The sequence below is a fragment of the Anser anser genome (assembly GCF_964211835.1).
Source record: "Anser anser genome assembly, chromosome: 12".
Classification (NCBI taxonomy): domain Eukaryota; kingdom Metazoa; phylum Chordata; class Aves; order Anseriformes; family Anatidae; genus Anser; species Anser anser.
The window spans coordinates 22,933,087-22,954,172 of NC_139733.1; the positions used below are offsets into that span (position 1 = coordinate 22,933,087).

Consider the following 21,086-nt stretch of genomic DNA (forward strand, 5'->3'; position numbering starts at 1 on the left):
TTGTATGAATTATATGTCATAAAAAATTGTCCTTGCAATGCTATTTACGCTTCACATCGTATCCCCTATATTATGTGAGTATCAGTGATGAGTCCAGAAAATTCAAGTGAAGGAGAAATGCTGAGGATAACGTGAAAAACCAAGCTCTCATCTCACTTCCTGCACGAGGAAGTGTTAAGCCTTGCATTTGTGGTGATGCAAAAAGTACGACCAGGAGTTCTTAAAACTGCATTTCATTTCTGTCATCTCAAGGAGATCGTGTGAGAGGACTTCTTCATCACTGTATTATTGCTGCTCTGTTGTTCCCCTCACCCCCCTTTGTTGCAGTATTTTTCTCTTGTGAAGATTTGCCTGAAGCAGGAGACCTAGCTGCTCAGTCTCTTAGGAATCACGATGATGAGCACTTGAGACTCTAGTGGGAAGTGAGGTTAAATTATTTGTCATCACCTTCAAACAGATCTTTTGGAAGCAAAAAATGCTCATGTCAATAAATTGCTTTTGTGTTTCTTCCTTCTCCTGACATCCCAAGGTACTTCATTTCAAATCCGTGGTACAAAAGTGCATTCTCTTGAAATCACTTTGTGTGCATGTGTCTCAGGTGTCAGCTACTTCATTGCTGAAGAAAATAATGTTATTGTGTGGGTCCTGAAGATCACAAAGTTAGCGTGTTGGTTTTTTTTTAAGCATCCTTTAAGGAACAGGGGCACATAAGAAAGAACAGAAGACTTGCACATTACAGTGCAAATGGACTTTGTTTCCTCTCTGTGCTGTTTGACGTCTTCTGATCACGAGTCGTCGCCCTGTTTCTTGCTGCACCCAACACCTGCGTTCATCGGTGCTGAAGCTGCTGGTATGGCTGCTTTTGTCTGCAAGAAGCTAATGGCTAATGTGGATTTCTTTCTCTTCCAGGAATAATTAATAATTGAATTAGTTTACAGTCATATACACAGCAGCTATTCCTAAAGCACGTGGTGTAACTTTTTTCTTGGCTTCTGCAGATAAACCCAAGACAGCAAATTACTTGCCAAAATAATGCTGAAGTTGGAAAATTAAATGTTAAAATTGTGCCCATCCTGTTTGAGAGCGGACCTTGGGCCTGATTTGCTGCTCGCCGCCTTACTGTGATGTTAGTTTGGTGTGAACTAGAGGAAACACTAGAAAGCCCGTTAATTTGGATTTTTTTTAGTAATAAAGCCTGAAGGCTATTTGACATGTAAAACATGGCTATTGATTTGAAGGTGTTTTTGTTTTGTTTTTTGATTTTTGCTAGATCAAATTTAGGCCAAACTAATTGCAGCGAAGGCCTTTTCTTTAAAACGTAACTCAATCTGTGCTTGTAAGAACTATAGTAAACTCTTTTTCATATAAGTTCCCTAATTGTATAAAGAAATTCATGCTCGCCTTTCTGGGCGGGTAGTTGTGTTTGACTCCCTAACTGGACTGTACACAAATCCTGGATGTTTAATACTCAGTGAAATGGCTATTTTCAGTAGAGACGATTCTTGTTACTGGAAGTTCAATTAAGAGTTTCAAATCTAGTTCATTTCTTTGATTTTTGTGCTTTGAAATTGTTAACGTAGCTTTTTTTTTTTTTAAGTGGATTTTGCTCAGGTTTCTTGTACAGTTACCTTCACAGCTAAAGGTTTTCTTTCTGCTGTGTATTCAGCTGTGCTTCTGGAACTTAATATGGCTAATCAGTATTGTTTGTGTGCAGAATTTAAATCCTAGATTCTCTTCCCTTGGCATGCATTTCTGTTGCATTGCTAATTCGGTTATGTAGCTGAGCTGAAACCACTTAAAAGCATTTTGCTTGTCAGGGCCTGGAAATGAAATAAGGTCTGTAATCAATGAGAGGGGAGTCAAATAATGAAAAGGACAGTATGTGAATCTTCACAGTCTGGAAGCTCTCACCCTGCTGAATTATTTGCAGTATTTCAATGTTTCCAGCATTGTAGTTGAAATTTAAAATTAAAGGGCTTTGGTAGAGGGAACGTCAGCCCAAATTGCTAGGTTGATAGTACGAGACTTCAGTGCTGCAGTATGGTAGTTAGGGAGCGAACCTATGAATGTGAAAAGGTGTAGATAATTAAACGTGTTCATATAGGGGATTATATTTTTGCTCACTTTCAGCCACATCGCTCTTGTGGACAGGTTTAGGTATTTCCTGTGCTTGTAGTATCTCTGTAAGAAGGTGGTGATCTCTGTTTGTTAATAATTCTGGCCCACCACCACTACGCTCAAAGAAGGAAAAAAGGATTGTTGGGACTGATGGGTTTTTGGCGATGGAGGTCAGTTCCTTTTTGGGTGTCTAGTCCTTCAGTGAATCCAGGGCAGGAAGGCTCGTTGCAGAGGACGTGAGCTGCTGCCTGGTGCTGGCTGTGTGAGAGCACAGCACTGCTCTGCGGGGAGGTGCTGGGGATGCAAGGCTCTGCTCCAGTAAAGCTGTAGTTCGGTAGCATGGGAGGGAGAGATGCAGACATACTAGCAGCAACAGGAAAATGGGCTTCTTGCCTCTGCTAAAATCATTAGTTCTCAGTCATTAACAACTTGATTTCCTTTTCTTATTGGTATCAATCAGCTAATTTAAATTCACTGGTCCCTATTTCTAATTAAGGATGTTACAAAGGCATCCTTCCCATTTCTATCCCCCAAGTGAACATTTACTTTGAAAATCCCTAAAATATTTGCAAGATGACTCTGAGGGCAATTTCTTAGTGCTGCTGGCGGTGCCCAGGCCTGCCGGTAGTGCGGGAGGGAGATCAGGGCTGACGTGAGGTTGGAAAGTGTCATGCTGCAGGTGGAACAAGTGGGCTGCAGTGCCCACGTGGACAATAATAGATTGCACTTCTGCTGCTTTCATTGGTGCAGCTCAGAACACTTAATGAGCAGTAATTATGTTTCACAAAACCCTGGCGAGATAGGTAAGTATAATCACATGTTTGGCAGCTGGACAGATTGATCTATGCTGGTGTTACTCAGCCAAGGTAAGATGAGGTGCTAGTGGACAATTCAGAAAAAAAAAAGTCACAATTCTTAACCCATTGTGAATTGTTTTACATGCTGAAAATACTGTTTGGTTTGCTAATTAATTGCAGAGGCACCCAGTTATCTGCTCCTACTACAATAAAAACAAGAAAGCTGCCTTATCGCCTGGCCTTACCATCACACTATCAGGTGATGCTTTTGTCTCAAGTCTGAGAGTGAAGGTTTTGGGCACAAACATCTTACTTAAACTATGACATTCAGCTTTGTCACTCCTATCGAGTTTTTTTGGGTCTCTGTGGTTTAATTTCTGCATTCCCATGTTCCATCTGCAAAATGCTTCCCCTCTCTCAGGCTTTTTGTGCATTGGCCCATTGGATGAGAAGATCGCTGAGGGTCTGTACTTTCTATCGCTCTGGGTGTTGCGGTGATAAAGAAATGACTTTCAAAGCGTTGCTTTCCCCCAGTTGCAGTTCAGATTGCATTAAGGGTTTGGATTCCTTAAGTCCTCAGCTGCTAAAATATTTTAAAAGCAATCAGTGGATTCTAAAGGACATTTCAGTCTCTGCAGGTACGGGGAAGAGGGGTGCATAGTTAACACAAACATAGCGAGCTTCCCGAGGGTACGTTAATAGCAGGCATGTGCGCTCGATTCTCCTGAGCACCCCTTTGGTTGCATCTGAAGTGATTCTTCCTTCCCTCAATCTGGCTCTGTCTTTCAATTAGAGACTGGGATTTGAAACAGAACAGAACATTAGACTTTAAAATACCAGCTGTGCTTTATTTTAAATGCTTTCTTCTTTCAAATACATACTTTGGGGACGTGCAGAGCCTGGTGTTTTCTCTGTCTCTCTGAGATGGTCCCCGTGGGTTACAGTTTCGAGTTTGTGATTACGGTAGGGTTTGTTTCTCTGGATTATGGTAAAATAACTTAAGAAGTGTTGATGATTCTAATATCAGGAAAGAAAGGTGACTTTTGTTTGTTTTAATTAGTAAAATCATAATTCAAAGGTTTGCATTGTATTGCCTAAGACGCATTTCTTTAAATGGGCTCCAAGAGGGTTCGTTTGTACCTGCCATCAGGAAAGCACTGCTCCTTACTGTCCTTCTGTGTGTGTGTGTGTCTAACGTGCAGGGCAGGAGCGAATTGGCAAAGACTCCCACTATGAGCAGGAGGGGAAGGTGCAGTTCGTGATCGATGCCGTGTACGCCATGGCGCACGCTCTCCACCACATGAACAAGGACCTCTGTGCCGACTACCCGGGGGTCTGCCCCGAGATGGAGCACGCGGGAGGCAAAAAGCTGCTCAAGTACATTCGCAGCGTTAACTTCAACGGTGAGCTGAGAGTCTGCTTCCTCGGTAGCATATTGACCCATCTGTCTTTTTTTTTTCATTTAATTTCACTTAGTATGTTTATTCATTCAGTTCAGATTAATACATTTTTTTTATAACTTTGCTAGAGTTTGTGGCAGAAGACTGTGTTTATTTAGTGTCTATTTGAAAACATGTTTTAGCCAAGGCAAATAGGCTACTACAGTGCAAAGACAGAAATTGTTGCCTTCCGAACCCTGTCATTTCCTGGGGGAGAAATAGCTAAGTAAATGCCTGAGTTTGTCTTTGTTACGCCCGTTTCTCTATATTGTTTCCTCTACTTGGAGAAAACCAACTGGCTGAAATTCTGGTACCCTGAGCCCAGCTTAGTTCCGTGCTCAGGAGAAGAGGGAGGACAGACAGCTATAGCACAGGTCTATTTGCAGAATTGGAACTATTATTTCGACAGAACAGTTACTCCAGCCTTCATTCCTCTAGTAAGTATTTAGAGGAGATGAAACATCCCAGGAATGAGGATGGGGCAACTTTCTCTTTGTTTATCATTTATCCATCAACTCCCTCTTAGCTGGCAGTGATGGTTGCAATACCTGCCCTAAGTTTCATACAGCACAGTGGGCTTTCATTTATTTTTCTCTGCATTGCACTGTATGAACCAGGCATAAATATTAGCAAAATTTCTCTGCCTCTGTATGTTTTACTGTAACTTTATTAGTTTCATTAGCAAACACCTCCAATTAGAGGCACTATAGTAGATCACTTTCAGAGGTAGCATTACAAACCCTAATGTTATTTCCCCATCACAAACCTTGCTAATGTACATACCAGGAGCTCTGACTGCTCTGTCTTATTTCTGTGTAAGATAGAGATCTGAGATTTAACCAGAAGTTAGACCTCCAAATATATATGTAGAACGGATTTAGGAAAGCACTGAAAAAATATCCTTTTGAAATATGAGAGGGTAGCCAGGGGTGTCGCTGCGTTGGAAGAAGAGTTTGTGAAAGCTTCAGGTCCTCGTTGAACAGCATGCAGAGGTGTTTCTTGCCATAATCTAGTAATAAACATTTTTATTAATAAATTTAAAGCTCACACACAACCAACAGGACCTGAGAGACTTAACGGTATGCACACAGATGGTATTTCATGATCAAGTTTGGTCACTTGTGCCAAGGACATTTTTTCATTCCTGTATAAATAACCCTATGAAAAGCAAGGTGAATATCTGGAGATTGTAATTTCCTCCCTTGAAGCAGTGGTGTTAACTACAGCCAGGAGCAAATTTTGAGATGAATAATCTTAGAAGGCCTGAAGAGTTTCTACCTTCCTCGTTGTGGAAGTTTTTTTTTTCTTTCCCTTAAAAAAACAAACAAACAAAAAAAGAACTTGTAAAGGACAAGCTCATAGACAAACTCATATGGAAGTACAGCATTTATGTAAAGCATCATGCCATGTCAGTTTAAGTGCTGGAGAACAGGTCATAGATCATGTTTAGAGAGTTCTTGCATATACAGATGTTGAATAGCCATCTAGTTATTTTAACAGAGCAGAGAAATGATTTGAGAGACTGGGTGCCCAGCTAATTTCGCCTACTGTCTAGCTCCAAGAATTGGTTTATGCTGACTTTGTTTTCCTTACTTCTGTTTTTTTGGTCAGGATTTTAAAAGATGACTTTTTTTCTCCATTTCTGATTGATTTACATGGCCATATGGTGTTTTTCTTTGCTTTTATACGCGTAACTCACATCTAGCACAGGGACTTGAAATAGTCGTTAGCTTTTTTTCCATTGGAGGGAAGGAGAATGACAAAGTGAAAACAGTTTTAACACTTTTAAATCTCTCATGGCCATCTAGCCTTAGCCATTTCCAATGGGAAAAGAACCACTTCCTTTAAGGGTTGTTATCCAGGTGTGGAGTTTAGCTTTTTCTTGTCACGTTCAGAGTGCCTAGTTGCTCGTGGGTTTGCGCACCCGTGCTCAGTGTTCAGCTACGAGCCTTTTGGGGCTGGTTCCTGTGACTGTGGAGAGAGGTTTTGTGGATCCTGCTGCTTTTCCATGTCGTATAAAAGTAAATTCCCAGAGTTGCTGTGGATTGATTCAGCCATCCCAGTGGCACAGGATAAACAACCACCATACAACTCACCAGCCAGCCAGAAAAATGCAGAGGGATGCAGGAATAGAAGAAGCGATGAGAGAAGCTTTTGCAGGTCTGGGTGGTGCAGTGCTGTTTCGATGAAGCCTGGGAGCTCTGGGGACCCTGGTGCCCGCATGTTCCTCGGCTGTCACACTGCAGCTGGGCTACTGGGCTTGCTTCAGCTGTCTTCATTTTAGCCTTGCCCTTACCCTGCCCTTCTCTGGGTCACCAGTGCAGCCACTGAATTCCTCTTGTTGGGGACGGGGATGGAAAACATCATTTAGTCTGTGCTTAAAATCCTGTTTCTACTGGTCTTCTACCTAAATCTGCAGTAAAAACAGAGTAGAACAGTGGGAGTTTTGCCCACATTGTGAGCCAGAGAGGAAAAAATGGAGCCCATTTTCAAGCATTGTGAGCCCATGAGCTCGAGATCCTCTTTACATGTAATAGATTTCTTTGTAACTGTGCAGCTGGAGCCACCCTGCCTGTACCTGCTTCTGGAGCCTTTTCCTTGCAAAGGTAATGACGCTCATGCAGAAAGAGCTCATGCAATCTTTAATGAAGAGACTGGATTTGTACTAGGAGCTCAGTATGAATTTTGATCTTGTCACATTATCTTGAGAACAAAAAGCCCCAAAATATGGAAAACTTAAAACCCCAAGTGCTCATGCAGTGAGATTCTGAAAATCTCACCGTGCAAAGTGGTGGCTGTATTTTTCCCCAGTGAAAAAGGTAAAGGCTTTGTTCGTGTGAGCCCTCTGGGTCCTTAAACTGCAGTCAGCGTGAACTGAATAATAAAGAAACACCTCAGCTAGTCACACCTGGCTAGCACCCCGTCCTCCTCCTGTTAATTCATTTCTCATCTTGCGGTGATTAAGAGATTGAATTCATACAAATGCAGTCAGATTGTGTGTTGTTTTTTTTTCAAATGCATCCTGCGGGTGAATGGGTGTTATGTACTCTCCATCTGTGTAGTGCGAGGACAGATTATTTGTTGGGAACTGAAGATGAATTAAATTGTCACAGCCTCTGAATGAGCAAGAAGCTGCAGCCTGCAGGCTACTACTCAGTTTCTGAAGTGCTTGCTGGAGCTGTAACAAAATTCTTACAAATGTTAGCAGAAGGAAAATAAAAACAAGTCATCAACCATATATTACAATAATTATAAGATCAAGAAGTCAGATAATAAATAGGATCATTTTTGAAAATCCTTTCTTCTCTGCAATGAGGCTTTCCTACATACGTATTATTTTCCTGAGTGCACAAAGAAGTGGAGCTGCAAGGAGAGACTGAAACGCTGGAACAGTTTTTAACCAGGACAGAAGTGGTAGGGTCCCTGCAGAAAGAGCACCGAAACATGCACCGGAGCCCACACAAAGGTTAAAGAAGGCTTGCACTTACGAAGCAGATCCTTGGCTGGGAGTCCAATTACTCCAACTTCAAAGCTGGAAAATGGGAAGCCTCTGCTTGACTTCTGACCCGAGATTATCACAGTTCCTTGTGGTTCCGTAGCTAGTCGTCTTCCCTGCCGATCGCAGACTTTTCACAGCTTTTTTCCTGTATAATTTTAAAGCATAAATGGTGACAGACCTGAAAACAGCAACAGGCATTTCCTGCTGACTACCAAGTATCTGTGCGTAAGGTCGGTGTCCCAGGGAGCTGAGCTGGGGAGGTGACCCAGCACCTGATGCTGGGTTGTGCTGGCTGCAGGCCTCCAGCACCCAAGCCCACCGCTGTTGTTAAACGCTGACATTTAAAATAGGCCCTAAAGGCTGTCTGCATGCAGCTGCACAAAGCGACAGCCAGCAGTAACCTACCCAGGGTTTTACTGCTTCCAGAGAGCACAGCGACAGCACGGTTCTGAGCGGCAGTTCGCGTTGCGGTCTCTCTTTAGACCTTCCCTGTGTAGAGCCCGCTGTGACAGCACCAGTTCTCCGCCTTGGCCTTCAGCTTATTGACCCCTTGTCTGCTGCAATCTTCACCCGGGGTGCCCGCCGTGGGGGGCAGAGGCCGGAGCTGAGCCGTGCTGCCCGCGGGGCGGCCGGGAGGCGGCCGGGGACCTTCCGCGTGCCCGCGAGGGCGGCTGCAGGTGTGCTCTCGGCTGCTTCCCTTCAGCCCAACAAGGTCTGCGGGGCAGCAGAGTTTGTCCCAGCTCTGTGGAGTTGGTCGTGCCACGATGTGCAGCTGTGATCACTTCTTCGTGTCCAGGCTGGGTTTTTGTCAGAACAGGACTGAGAGGGGTAGCCGCAAATGGCTGTGGCGCATTTTGGGAGCGGCACTTGAGCTCCTAGACTTTGAATTGTACTTTCCTTTCTGTCAGTAATGGGAAAAAAAAAAAAAAAAAAGGAAAGAAAAAAAAAGCTTAACTAATAATATACAACCTTTTAAAAGCCATGATTAGCTAAATCCCATTTACCATTTGTGCTGACTTTCAGTATGAGCCAAGGAATTACAGCCATTCCTCCTTATTCATTCTAAGTGTTTTCACTGTAAATGTATTCTGGCTACATTAATCTGTAATGACAATTAAATATTGGCCTTGTGCTCATAAGGAACCTGTGAGGAGAGATTTCAGTGGAAGGTTTTCTGTACTAGTCTTTCAGCTGAATCTATATCTGATCTTGGAGGCTTGCAGGATAGGCAGGAAACAATCTACCAGGGCTGGAACAGAAACTATGCTAATTTACTCCTTCAAATCTTCTTTTGCTCACTGGAATTCAATGAAGAATGGGAATCATGAAGAAAACCATAATCTTAAAGTTCAGTGCTACTACAGGAGAGATTTTTCATTGCTTTAGGGGGAAAAAAAGTTACACAGAGGGAGGAAGCTTTGAATATAGAGATACTGGAGCATTGTCATAATCTTCAATCTTGACACAATATTACTCTACCACCCTGAAACCTATTTTAATGCATCTCGAAATAAATGTCACCCCAAAAGTTTTCACCTAGAGAGCTGAGGAAGTGCAGCATTGACTTGAATTGTCATTTAGGAAAAGATTCACATCTAATGGCACAGTAATTAAAATGCAGCTGCCCTGGTGAGTGCTTGCCTGTCTTAGGACCAGGAACGGTTTGTGCCAGCACTGAGTGATCAGAGCTGGGGCTGGCTCTGCTCAGCACCAGGCGTGGAGGAAGGCTGGGGGGGATCCTTGCCTTGCTGCTTACCCTGCATTTCATCATGCACGTTAGTTACCTTGGTATGTGGCAGATAAAACTAATTCAGCATCATGATCCTGAACAGCTCCCGACCAAGACACTTTTCCGCCCGTGTCAGAGTCACAGAGCCTAAATAAGGGCGCACGCAAGGAACGGCCTTCCTCTAGTTTGGTCTGTGCTTTTCCATCCCAACTGTGTGCTGATTACAGGGATGCTGATTATAAGAACATATTGTGGAGGAGGAAGCTATTTCTGGATGCCAGTCAAGATTCACTAGACCTGGGCTGACTTCTGACAGCAGTATCTCTCAGAAGCAGATGGAACGTTTTCGGGGGGGGGGGAAAAATCATTTAGAGGCTCCATTCACAGGCATGATTTTCACTAAAGAACTCCCTAAGGAAAGAGAGATGGGAAGGGAGGCTGGAGGGCAGGAAGAAAAGCCTTCCGATATTTCATGCTGTGTGCAAAGCTTGAGTGAAGTAAGGCTGATTTAGTTTTGCCTTGTTTTATTTTCAGTCAGCGGGTTTGGGCAGTGGTAATTAATCACCAGAAGAGGGCTAGGATTATTCCACCATGTCCAAAAGTATCTGGTCTAGGTGGTTGGGGTGATAGATAACCTTTGCCTGAAACACATTGCCATTCTGAAAGCTCTCAACCTTGACTAAATAAAATAGCTATTGTAAAGCTTTGGCTATTTTTTTTTTTGGTTGGATTTTGTCTCGTTTCCTTCCCCCAGGTAGTGCTGGCACTCCAGTGATGTTTAACAAAAATGGTGATGCACCAGGCCGCTACGACATCTTCCAGTACCACACCACCAACACCAGCACCCCAGGCTACCGCCTCGTTGGCCAGTGGACAGATGATCTCCAGCTCAACGTGAGTCCTTTCTGTTCTTTACTTGTCTGGTTTTTTTTTTGTTTGTTTGTTTTCTTTCAGGTACAGTCGCTAAATGGTCTTGTTTTATTTTTTTTTCCACCATGCAAAAATTAACTATCTTTACTATTTCTTTGCAGCTACATAGAACTTCATTTTTTGCATTGCGTCATCTTTTACTTTGTTCTGCCACCTTTTCTCTGCGCTGTGAATACCAAAGCTCCTCAGATGAATAGGGGCATTAGGCAGTCATGCAACTTTTATTACTTCTGCATGTCCGGAGTCCCTAGTTGTCAACTTGGAAAATCAACCAGTAATGCCTTGCTGTTTGAAAACAGTGGACCTTCGTTTGTAGATGCTCTTCGTTTTTTCTACTTTTAAGAAAGCTTAAACTAAATACTTTGGGGGTGACTCGCCTTTCCTGTGCTACTTTCAAGCAAAAGATATCCATATGAATGAGATGTACCTTTTGTAATGATGAGTAAAAAGAAAAAAAAAAAGTAAGGATATAAGAATAAGTGATCAGAGATTCAGTAGACGCTTTAATGTTACCCAGATGAAGAAACAAATATGACTGTTGGCTGAGGAAGCTGGAGAGTCTTTGGGAACTCTTGCCAGCTCCAGCCACACAAGGATGCTCTGTGACAGGCCTGTGGCCTAGGTCTGTGTAGATCTGGGTTCAGGCTTTCTGCCTGATTTTGTGCAAGTTACTTGAGCCTCAAATACATGAAGATGTGCCAGTTTAACCATGTAGCTCTTTGACCCCTTGTAGATTGACACTAAAGCACAAAGACAATACTTTCTGTTCAATTTCACTGTTCTTCTGCAAATTGCTGAAAAAATGCCACTTCCTACCAAAGTGTTTTCCTATTTTGGTCCAAGCTTCCTCCTGGGGTTATAGCGGGTCCTTCTCCAGCTCTGGTCTGGCAGTGCCCATCCTGGGTGCGTTGTGGCCCCTTGCCGGCCCCACAGCTGGGTTTCCTTTGGGGAGCAGGTGCAGGGAAAGGGAAGGAAAGGCTGTGTGAGTGTGGTCTGGTCCTGGCACGTGGTCAGGAGGCAGCCAGGATCTACCCGGTGTGCAGTCCCGTGGGCACAGCAGCTGTGTCTTGGGCTTCAGGTCTTTGTGCCTGAGCAAACACAGCACAACGCCCGCCGTGCTCACCGGCAAAACCTGGTAAGGGCAGCGGGTCTGAGCTGCCAGTCCGATTGTGCAGCTGGGGGCTGGTGAGGAGCTCAAAACACTCTGATGTGGAGCATGCCTGAATGCAGGACGCTTTCTACTTTCAAGGTTTTCATGTCTTCTGTTAAATTAAAGTTTGTTAAAGTAATTAGCGTGGATTACCAAGGGTCCAGCCTTGGAGACTAACCACAATATTGTGCTCTTCTTGAATTCTGGCTCACTTGGATTTGCTGTATGCTACTTCTGTGGGTTTCACGTTTTGTTGCTCAATTTGAGGCAAACTTCTATATTAGCTTATAATTTACAATTCTTTTAGCAAAAATATTAATAATTTATTAAATAAATCTTTATATAAACTACACATCCAGATTCATTAAAATTTAAAACTAAATTAATGGAGTTTGATTTGTATTCCTGTTGTTGTGCTAAATGTTTCCATAAAATGCTTGCTTTTCCTCACCCTCCTATCCCCATGGCTACAGTGTTATGTCAATAGTGGAGGCTGGCTCAGTAACTTCCCTTCTACTCACTCACGGGTCCTAGTTTCTCACCAGAATCCACAGGGGATTAACACTGCTATGACAGTGCCTGTATGTATTTTCTTACAATAATAAAGAAAACTGTGGAGTTTAGAGAAGTCAAGGATTCACTAAAATAACCAAACAAAATAATAGCTACTATTAAATATGTCCCAGGATAAACTGCCAAAGGTTACGATTTGCCTTTAGTAATTGTTGTGGAGCTAACGCTTCAGGATATTGTCCCAATTCTCATTTCTTTAATACCAACAGAAGAGAAACAAAGGACGTAATAATGTATGCGTTTATTTGTTACTCTGTAAAGCACTTAGAGGTTGCCCAATAGAAAGCTCTATAGAAATGCAAGAAGTTGGCTGACCAGCTGTGTTACCTGGCTGACTTCTATGAATGCGACTCGCGGTGCTTTGAGGTACCTGAAAAGGACCCACACACCCCTCCTGGAGGCACTGATGTGCCTGAAGGAGACAGAAATGGATCGCTCCTCCAGGAGCTGGGCATTCTCGTGGGAAATTTGGTGGTATTGCTTCTCTTTCTCTATATAGAGTTAGCTCAGCAGGTCCCTGTTTTTTTTATATTTTCGTGTCCAAATCTCTGCAACTGTCCTTGAACTGTAAAAACCCAAATATAGTAGAAAAAATCCCTGTGAAATTGTTGAATCTTGCTTTTCTAAGGATTTGTCTTCTGCATACCCTACCACAGCAGCATTCTCTATCATGTTCCCTGTGACTCCTTCCCGTACTGTCTCCACAGTTCCTCTGCAGTGCCTGAACTCCCTCCCACACTCCTATATCATTTGCTGTGCAAGCAACAGCCTGTATTGTGGCTGTCTTTGAATTATACATATGCCAGCTGGTCGGCTGGCAGGCCAAACCGAAGGGGGAGAGGGAAGTTCAGTGCAGGTGGGTCTTTCTTCTAACCATCCACTGCAGACACATCCTTCAGAAACCTCTGCTTGTATCAAATACATTTCAAATTGGCCAGCAAGTTCTGCGAGTTCAAAAGTTATGAGAAAGGAAGTTAGCACAGACAGATGGCTGGGCAGACAGTATGCGCATATGTTCCGCTTCCTTCAAATTTTGCCTGGAAATTATAGCAAAATTTAGGAATTCCCAACAGTTGTGCAGAAATCAAACTTAAGTAAAACTAATCCTGCTGTTAATAATTACAGTTAAAGATGTAGTTTACACAAGGGTATTGACCGGAAAGTAGACTGCTGTCGGATTTGAACAAGCAGACGTACTGGGTCAGGCTCTTGCACTGAAGTGAGTGGCAGATTTCCATTTGACAAAAAAAGCCAGTTTGGGCCCTTTTGTTCCACCTTTACCACTCTTTCCTATTTCCTACTGACGAGCTTTTGGGGGTCATTAAAGGCCAAGGTTGCTCAAAGTGTGCAGTTTGTGTAGTGGCTCGGTGCGGGTATTGCTGTGCCAGCACCATGAGCCGGCTGGAGAGACCATCCCGCAGAGCTTGGGCTCCTGCGCAGGAGTGATCTCTGGCTCCGTGATCTAGGGCCAAGTGAGCTGTTGGGGCACCGAGGCCATGCACGAAGGACTGAAGGTCTTGGCTGAATGTTCTCCGTGCGGGAAGTGCTCTCGGCTCTGGCGTGTGGCAGGCACCCAGCTGAGCTGTGCTGCTGCTCCTGTGCTGTCCTTCCGCAGCCTGGGGCCCGGCGGCGGGCAGGAGGCTCTGCTTCACCTCCACACTTGTCCTGGTGAGCGGGGAAATGCTTACAGGAGACCTATTTATCTGTCATTAGAGAGGGATGTCTTCCTAGAGCAGCTAACATTTTCTTCCAGTTCTTCTAATTAACGCTGTACTCCTCGGCTATTAGTGTTTGCATAGGCTGCATCGTGTTGTTTTAATTGCATTGACATCTCCAGCTTGTCGGGTGTGCTGTTCCAGCTCAGCGCTATGGCTCGTAAAGGTGCCACTGGGTGCCTGGGTGCTGATCAGAGGCTGCAGCACATTTTCAGGATGACTGAGGAAGGCTCATCCTTGAATGATAAAGAGCAATGGTGGAAAACGTTGTCCTTACCACTGCTACTGTGTTAAAAGGGATTCAAGTAGCTTTAACCTGAAATATGCTTCTCTTGCAGAGCATCAGACGAGGCTGACTGTTAGCTCCAGATGAAATTAAAATGTCTCTAATTTGTTTGCAAATAGAAACAAAAACATATTAAAGATGCCTAAACACTGTGTGCAGAGCTGAACAAAAAAAAAATCGGTATTGTTTTAGAGATGTGCCCCTGAATTGTAAATTGTTCAGTAACATTAAGCAGTGTACAGCTTGAAACGTGACTGCCACTTAAATAGAGGCTTTTGTGTGCAGAGTCAGGAAGGCTGGCTGCTTGGCAATTCCTAGCTCTTTTTGTAATTTCCTCCAGCAATAAGTGATACATTACTGCAATCTTTCTAAACAAGTGCTTAGAAGATTAATAGTATTGATAATTATCAATATGGTTCCATAAACATGTACATTACACAGATCTAACTCCTTATAAATCCTGGCTCGTGTTATATAGTGCAAAGGAAATCACTCCGTGCTTATTAATAACTCCCTCCTCCGTGGGGAAATAGCTGTGCTAGGTTATTTTCTTCACTGTAGGTTCAGGCCAGTATTTTAGAGAAACAGAAAGACAGGGAAAAAAAAAAACAGTCTTGTTTTAAAAAAAGTCACATCCATGTACCTCAGTGTCTCTGGTCTCAGAGCAAACAGGGTGCTTCAAGCTCAATGGTCAGCTTTCACCCTACAGCGAGAGAAGCCAGGGAGGGAACAGGGAGCTGTCTCTGGCCTAACGGGAGGATTGCAAAGCAAGCAACTGGCAAAGATGATGCGATTTCTACACTGTGATTCTTTTTTCCCCACAAATAGAAATATATTAAGTAACTTCATAATCATCTGTGCGATTTATGCAGATCCTACACACTTCACCACCTATTGAAGCTACTTGTGCTCAGACTAATCTGAAAACATCTCTGTTACAGAATTTGAAAATAAACGTTATGAATAGCAAGCTAATGAAAAGAGTAATTAAATGTCTAACCTTCTGCTGAGAGACCTATATGTACCTGATATTTTTGGTAAAATATCCAGAACAGCAATTGGATCCAAGCAGCTATTCAGTGAAGCTTGATGCTCAGCAATATTCTGCCAACAGATGGCATTTTTCTAAAATAATGCGTTGAAATTTCTGTTCATTGTTTTCTGTGTTTTGTTATTGCTTGCGGTAGAGCATGTTCAGAGCAGATGTATTTTGCAGAATATTTTACAGCAAAAGATGTGTCTTTCTGTAGCATATGCAAATTTCAGTTGTTTGGAAGCCTGGGATTTCACCAGTTTCTGGTGGAAGGGGAGCAAAAGGGCACATATCTGGCCAGTTAGAAGTTTTTGGTTCAAATAGCAAGGGATGGGAGTTCCACCACCAGTGATTTAGGTTAGTTTTGAGGATTTGCATACATTTTTAAAAGAATGTATTTGACCTGTTTTTTAAAGTAGTTTATCTGAAATTCAAAAATAGAAATATGACCTCTCCCAACCTAGGAAACTTTAGCTTAATTTCACCTTAGTAAATTTGTGTGCAACTGAAAGCACAGTTATGATAGCATTATCGGTACTGGCTCCTGCATGCATGTAATGCATAATTGCAAAACCTATTTGCAAACATATGAAAAGTGTTTATATGCATTTATGTGTGTATATACAGGTGGATGGATATGCATGCACAGACCTTTGTCATATAGAATCCATAAGGTTTCTGTTGGTTTGCGACATGCGAGTGAGCTTAAAATCATGCTTTAGAGATTACAAGATGGATAAAAATTGGTATCAATTTCCTTTCTCATTTCAGCTATTGTCACATAAACTGGCCCTTGTAGTGTCATTTCCCATTCCTGTTACAGACGGTAATGAGTAGCTGGTACAAAGATGATGCATCTATATTACAGCCTGGAGACCGAAATCTTGTGAGATGATGGGTTGACAGGAGAGAGACATTATTCAGGTGTCAGACAGTCTCATTACACAAATTCAGCAAATGAGGTCAGGGTGCTATTGAAAATTAAGATTTTAAGTATGATTCCTATGTTTTCTTTTCATATGTCACTGCAGAACCTTAAAGCTTTCAGCTGAGGCAGACACTTGTTGAAAATTACCACAATTTACATTTTTAATGAAATTGTCTAAAGCTTTAGATTTAATTAACTGTACGTTATAGTATGTTGACATATATGGAGATGTGATTGTATCCAGAAAAAACTGGCTTCCTAATAGCTGAAAAAATATGAATTATTTCAGTGACCAATGCCTCATTATGTTTTCAGGAAGTAACTTCATCTGGGCTGTTCTTCCTTATGGCAGCATTATTCAGTCTGTGCCATTCCTGGTGAACTGAAACTGCCCTTAGCTCTGATCCTGAACTGGGGCTGTGTTCCCTAACACCTAAATGCAAGGCGTTCTGTATTTTCTCAAGGCATACTTTGGAAATATGGTATCTACAAATAGTTTTATGGTATATTTAAAAATAAATAATAATAATAATAATCTTCTTCCGCCATTTAGACCTCATTTAGATGAGGTAAACCTACCTGAAGCTCTCCTCCCCATTGGCATTTCTGTTCTGCTTTCCTGACCCTGGTCCTGTTTCTCCCTCTGCTTTTTAGCATTGCATCACACAGCTAGTGCATAAAACCTGGCAGTAGCCTCACTTGTGGGGCCACAGGTGCCTGGCTTTATGGGAATTAATTCACAGAGTAAGCACTGCTAAAGGCAAAGTCATCCCAGAAAGATCTGCAGCCTGTTTTCAAAATTCCTTGCTGCAGCTGGGCTTTGTGAGCTCAGCCTTCATTGCACCTTCAGCCAAATTGGGTGTGATCCGGTCAGAAATGCAAAGGTGAGTAACTATGTCGGCGTGTTACTAAAATACATCCTAATTACATATTTTGGTGAGAGAGTTCACCATGCCCGACATGTCAATAGCTATAATGTACATACTAATGATAAATGTTGTTTATTTTGTACTGTTATTAAATCCCGTGATCTTTCATTGCTCATGTCAGCCATGACCGGCACGAACACCTTTAATTATCTTAACTCGCAGAATTAATTTTCTCTCAGCCAACTGGAAGGGAATTTTTCAAGCCACTGGCCTGCTGAATGGCCATATGCTTATTCCTCAGTCCTCAATGGTTTCAGATCAGGTGCCTGAAATGTGCAGGAGCCAGCAGCGGGCCCGAGTCCTGCCAGCCCTGCTCTGGGGCCGTGGCCGCAGCGCGGCTCGGTGCGCTTGCCGGGGAGGAACCGAGGGCCGCAGTGCCACAGGTGGCTTTGATGCGTTAGAAACTGCTGCTGTAAATAACTTTTATCCAGATGAGGGCAAAACCTGAAAACATGTGCTAGGAGCTATGTGAATCGAGCAGCGTTTATTCTGTATGACAAAAGAGAGCTAAGCGATTTGTTGCAGGTTGTCGGTAAGGGCAGATAATCACATTTATACCTGCGCATTCTTTAAAAAAAAAATCAGTGCGTGTTGTAATCCAGAGAATCTCACGGGTGTGTCCCCCGGGTTTCCATTATACACCTGTGCCAAAGTAAGCCAGAAAATCTGGGGAGCAGTGTGATGCTGACAATGCTGAAGTCCACGCGCATGCGGTAGGAAGCAGAGGGTTGGGTCCCGCTCGTATCAGGAAGCAGCCTGAGCGTGTGCCGCTGCCGCCTCCCAGCAGTCCTGTGCAGCTGCCCTGCAGCGAGAGCTCATGTGAAGGGAATCTGAAACCCTGCCAGGGCATCATTTTTTGGTCCGGAGAAAACAGAGAGAATTCGAGCTTTAGAAGGCTTTGATGGGGTTGGCATGAGCAGTGTAACGGAACGAATACCTGCACGTGATGGTCACCTCCGCCTGCAGAACTAGAGAATAACCCCCACGTGAGGAGGTTCTGGCCACTGAGGACCCTTTCCTGGTTGTTACTTGACATACTTGAATGAAAATCACAAGAAAAATATTTTAAATTAAAGGTTATTCAGTGATTTGAGCTTTCTTTGAGATTTTTGCTGTATAAAAATAGGAAGGCAATAGTTAAATCTTAACATCTCACTCTGAAAACTAACTCAGACTTGGAATTAAAGGTGTGAAATATCATTTCTTCTTTGTTACTGACCCATTTTGCCTAGGTTGTAATGTATACCGCGTGAGCTGTGCTACCTTCAGGCAAAGCAAAGTGTATTAAGCTGTATCAGCTTCTGGCGACACTGAGCATCAGTGTAATTTTCCTCCAGGTCTAAGAATGTCACAAGGTAAAATGCTTATAAGGATATAAATGCTAAGAGAAACCAGGCTGAGAGAATATCTAAGATATAGCACATATCTTTTCAAAGATCGAGGGATAATAATAACAATAAGGAGCTCATAAAAGCTGTAATGGAAAAAAAATGTATGTGTATCAGACAACTCTTTGACTTCAGAATTTGCCCCATCTTGTGGGGTTCTCTTAAATGTACAGGAGCCTGTAGGCAGTCAGACTTGCTCTGAGAGCGAGTAAGGTGAGAAAAAGAAGGTCAAAAAATAAATAACTTGTACTTTTAAAATAGGTGATGTTTTTCCTCCTGCACATCACTTCTTAAATCCTTTTTTCCAAGTCTTCTGTATTTTTGCCAGCAAAGATGTTCAAGAGCAAATACTTTGCTGGGGTTTCTGTGGATAATTATGAGGTTTGTTTGCTTTTGGCAGTAGTGATAATACCAGTTGGTGTGCTATCAGGGGCTTAATATTCTTTTCTAATACCTGAAAATGGAAAGATGCTTTCAGTGACAGACGTGTTCCGTTGCATTCGGAGAACTTCATCCAGGCGTGTAGCGGCAAACCCAGTGTCAGTGCTGCGAAGGTGCTGTGCTGCTCCCCAGGCAGCTCTGCAGCTGCTGCTCTGAGCAGGAGGCCAGGCACCTCGAGCTGTCCAACAGCCAGTGAGCACTTGATACTTTGCAAATACCTGCCAGGTAATCAAGTTTTCTTCTTAGATCTGTTGTGAACTCGTGGGATTTGCACTGGGTGAAAAGAGTCCTCTCGGAGGGCTGCGCGCTCAGCTCTTCGGGAGAAAGCACCTGGAGAGGTGCGGATGATGGTGCAGCCTAATGCAAAGGGCAGCAGGGTTTTACTGGTTGCCTGGGTCGCAGTGAAGGCGTGCTCTTTGTATGCAGAACCTGGAAGGAGGAGTACTACGCAGGGTTACAGGCATTAGTCTCAGCTTTGACTTTGTAGGTTTGGCAGATCCTCAGCAGGTGAGGACTGGCATTCTCGAGTGACATCCTGGAAATTGGCTGTTTTGTCTCCATGTTTATTTACTGGGTTTGCGTTTAGAATATTTTAGGGTATCGTATTAACAGATATGAGAACAATTGGCTTAATGCTGTTTTGTAGCCTTAGAACACAATCCAGCTGTGTTCTGTAAAATGAAATTTTAAAACCATACAGATGCACGTGCCAAGGATAGCAGAATGTAATTACGATGATTGCATAATATTGCACTTGTTTTATTTAGAGGGGAGTAAGAAATTCTGTAAAGGGTTTTAGAAAGCTCTGCCCACACCAGGACCATGTGAACAGTCCTTAGAGTTTCCAACAATTAAGCAAATTATAAAGGTTCCCAAAGGAGTTCATGCATTGAGTAGGTCAAAAATAATCATTTTTGAAATGTCCCTGAATACTGACTTACATAGAAAATTGATGTGGTTTGCGGCAAGACTATAACATTGGATATATAGCGTGCATTTTAATGTCTCTCAGGCTAATTGTTTGCGTGGTAGGCAATAATGGCCCCAAATAAAGAGCTGAGAAGAGTCTTTAGCCTGCACTTTAAAAAGGCTTTCCCTCAAATTATATTTGCTTTGTTTTCACTGTTTGTTTGTTTGTTTCTTCTTCCACTCATCTGAAAATGTACTTTTAATATGAAAACGTTACATTAAATGATTCCCATGAAACAAGCTTGTTTACTTGTTAATTGCACCTTTTAATGGCATGGAGGATGTGTATTTGGCCATTAAATGTAGCATCTGAGCATCCAGCTCCCAATGGTAGCTAGAAATTGTGCCTATAATTAGATATTCCGTTCCATTCTTGCACTGCCTGTCATTTAGACAGGCTGGTGAAGTAAAATACGTAGTATGGAATTCCATCTCCCTTGGCAAAAGCAGAGCTTTGGGTCCCTTTTTCTTTCAGAAATACAACTGGAAAAGGCAGTACAGGCTGTTCTCCTGGGTTTGGAATGCCTCTGTGACTGTAATGCCTTCCGTGCTGCTGGGAAGGAGTGGGGAGGAAGAGTCCCTGCGCTGGAAAGGACGTGATCCAGTGGCAGTTAAATATTTTGGGTGCTTAGCTGGAAGGCATAAGTGATTGCTTCCAGTCACCTTTTTTTTTTTTTATTTTTTTTTTCCCCAGAGAGGTGAAAGAAGATGGTGGGAGGGGAAAAGGCAATTTGTTGCTTTACTGCCAATTTAGTACTCTGAAATGTGACGAGGCACAAAATTCCTAAGTTTGGCTTGATTAATGTAGGAAATGAAGCTGTGAATTTATTTGCAGAATTTTAGTGGAATTTATTTGCAGAATTTTAATGGAACTGCAGGAAGACACAAATATTATCGATGCAATTGGAAGGCCTGTATTTTTCCACGCCCAGACCAAACCAGCATCCCGTGTAGCTTTCAAAGCGGTAGCACGCCAGGTGCCAGCAGTCACCAATCTCCCGCTCAGTGCCTGCCTGTCACCAGCCACCTCATTTTCCTCTTCCTTCCCCAGCCCTGTTTCAGCAAGCTGTGACTGCAGCCTTAATGGAAGAGTTGCCCCAGGCAAAGCTTAATTAAAGTCCCATCAGCCAGCCCTAATTTTCTGTGTACCAGTTACAGTGGT

General features: G+C 42.9%; 1 protein-coding gene across 16 annotated transcripts in view; it reads left to right on the forward strand.

Moving 5' to 3' along the window:
• Positions 1 to 21,086, forward strand: part of GRM7 (glutamate metabotropic receptor 7) — a 270,139-nt gene that overhangs the window by 178,101 nt on the left and 70,952 nt on the right. For 14 of the 16 annotated variants that reach the window (XR_014571461.1, XM_083795477.1, XM_083795480.1 and 11 more), the window contains exons 6-7: positions 4,118 to 4,318; positions 10,337 to 10,476. Coding sequence is in view for 13 of the 16 variants with exons in the window: in XM_083795477.1 (XP_083651603.1) it covers positions 4,118 to 4,318; positions 10,337 to 10,476 (341 nt within the window). In the remaining 3 variants the exon portion in view is untranslated. The remainder of the gene's footprint in view (positions 1 to 4,117; positions 4,319 to 10,336; positions 10,477 to 21,086) is intronic. The other 2 variants (XR_014571462.1, XR_014571463.1) reach the window with 1 other exon arrangement.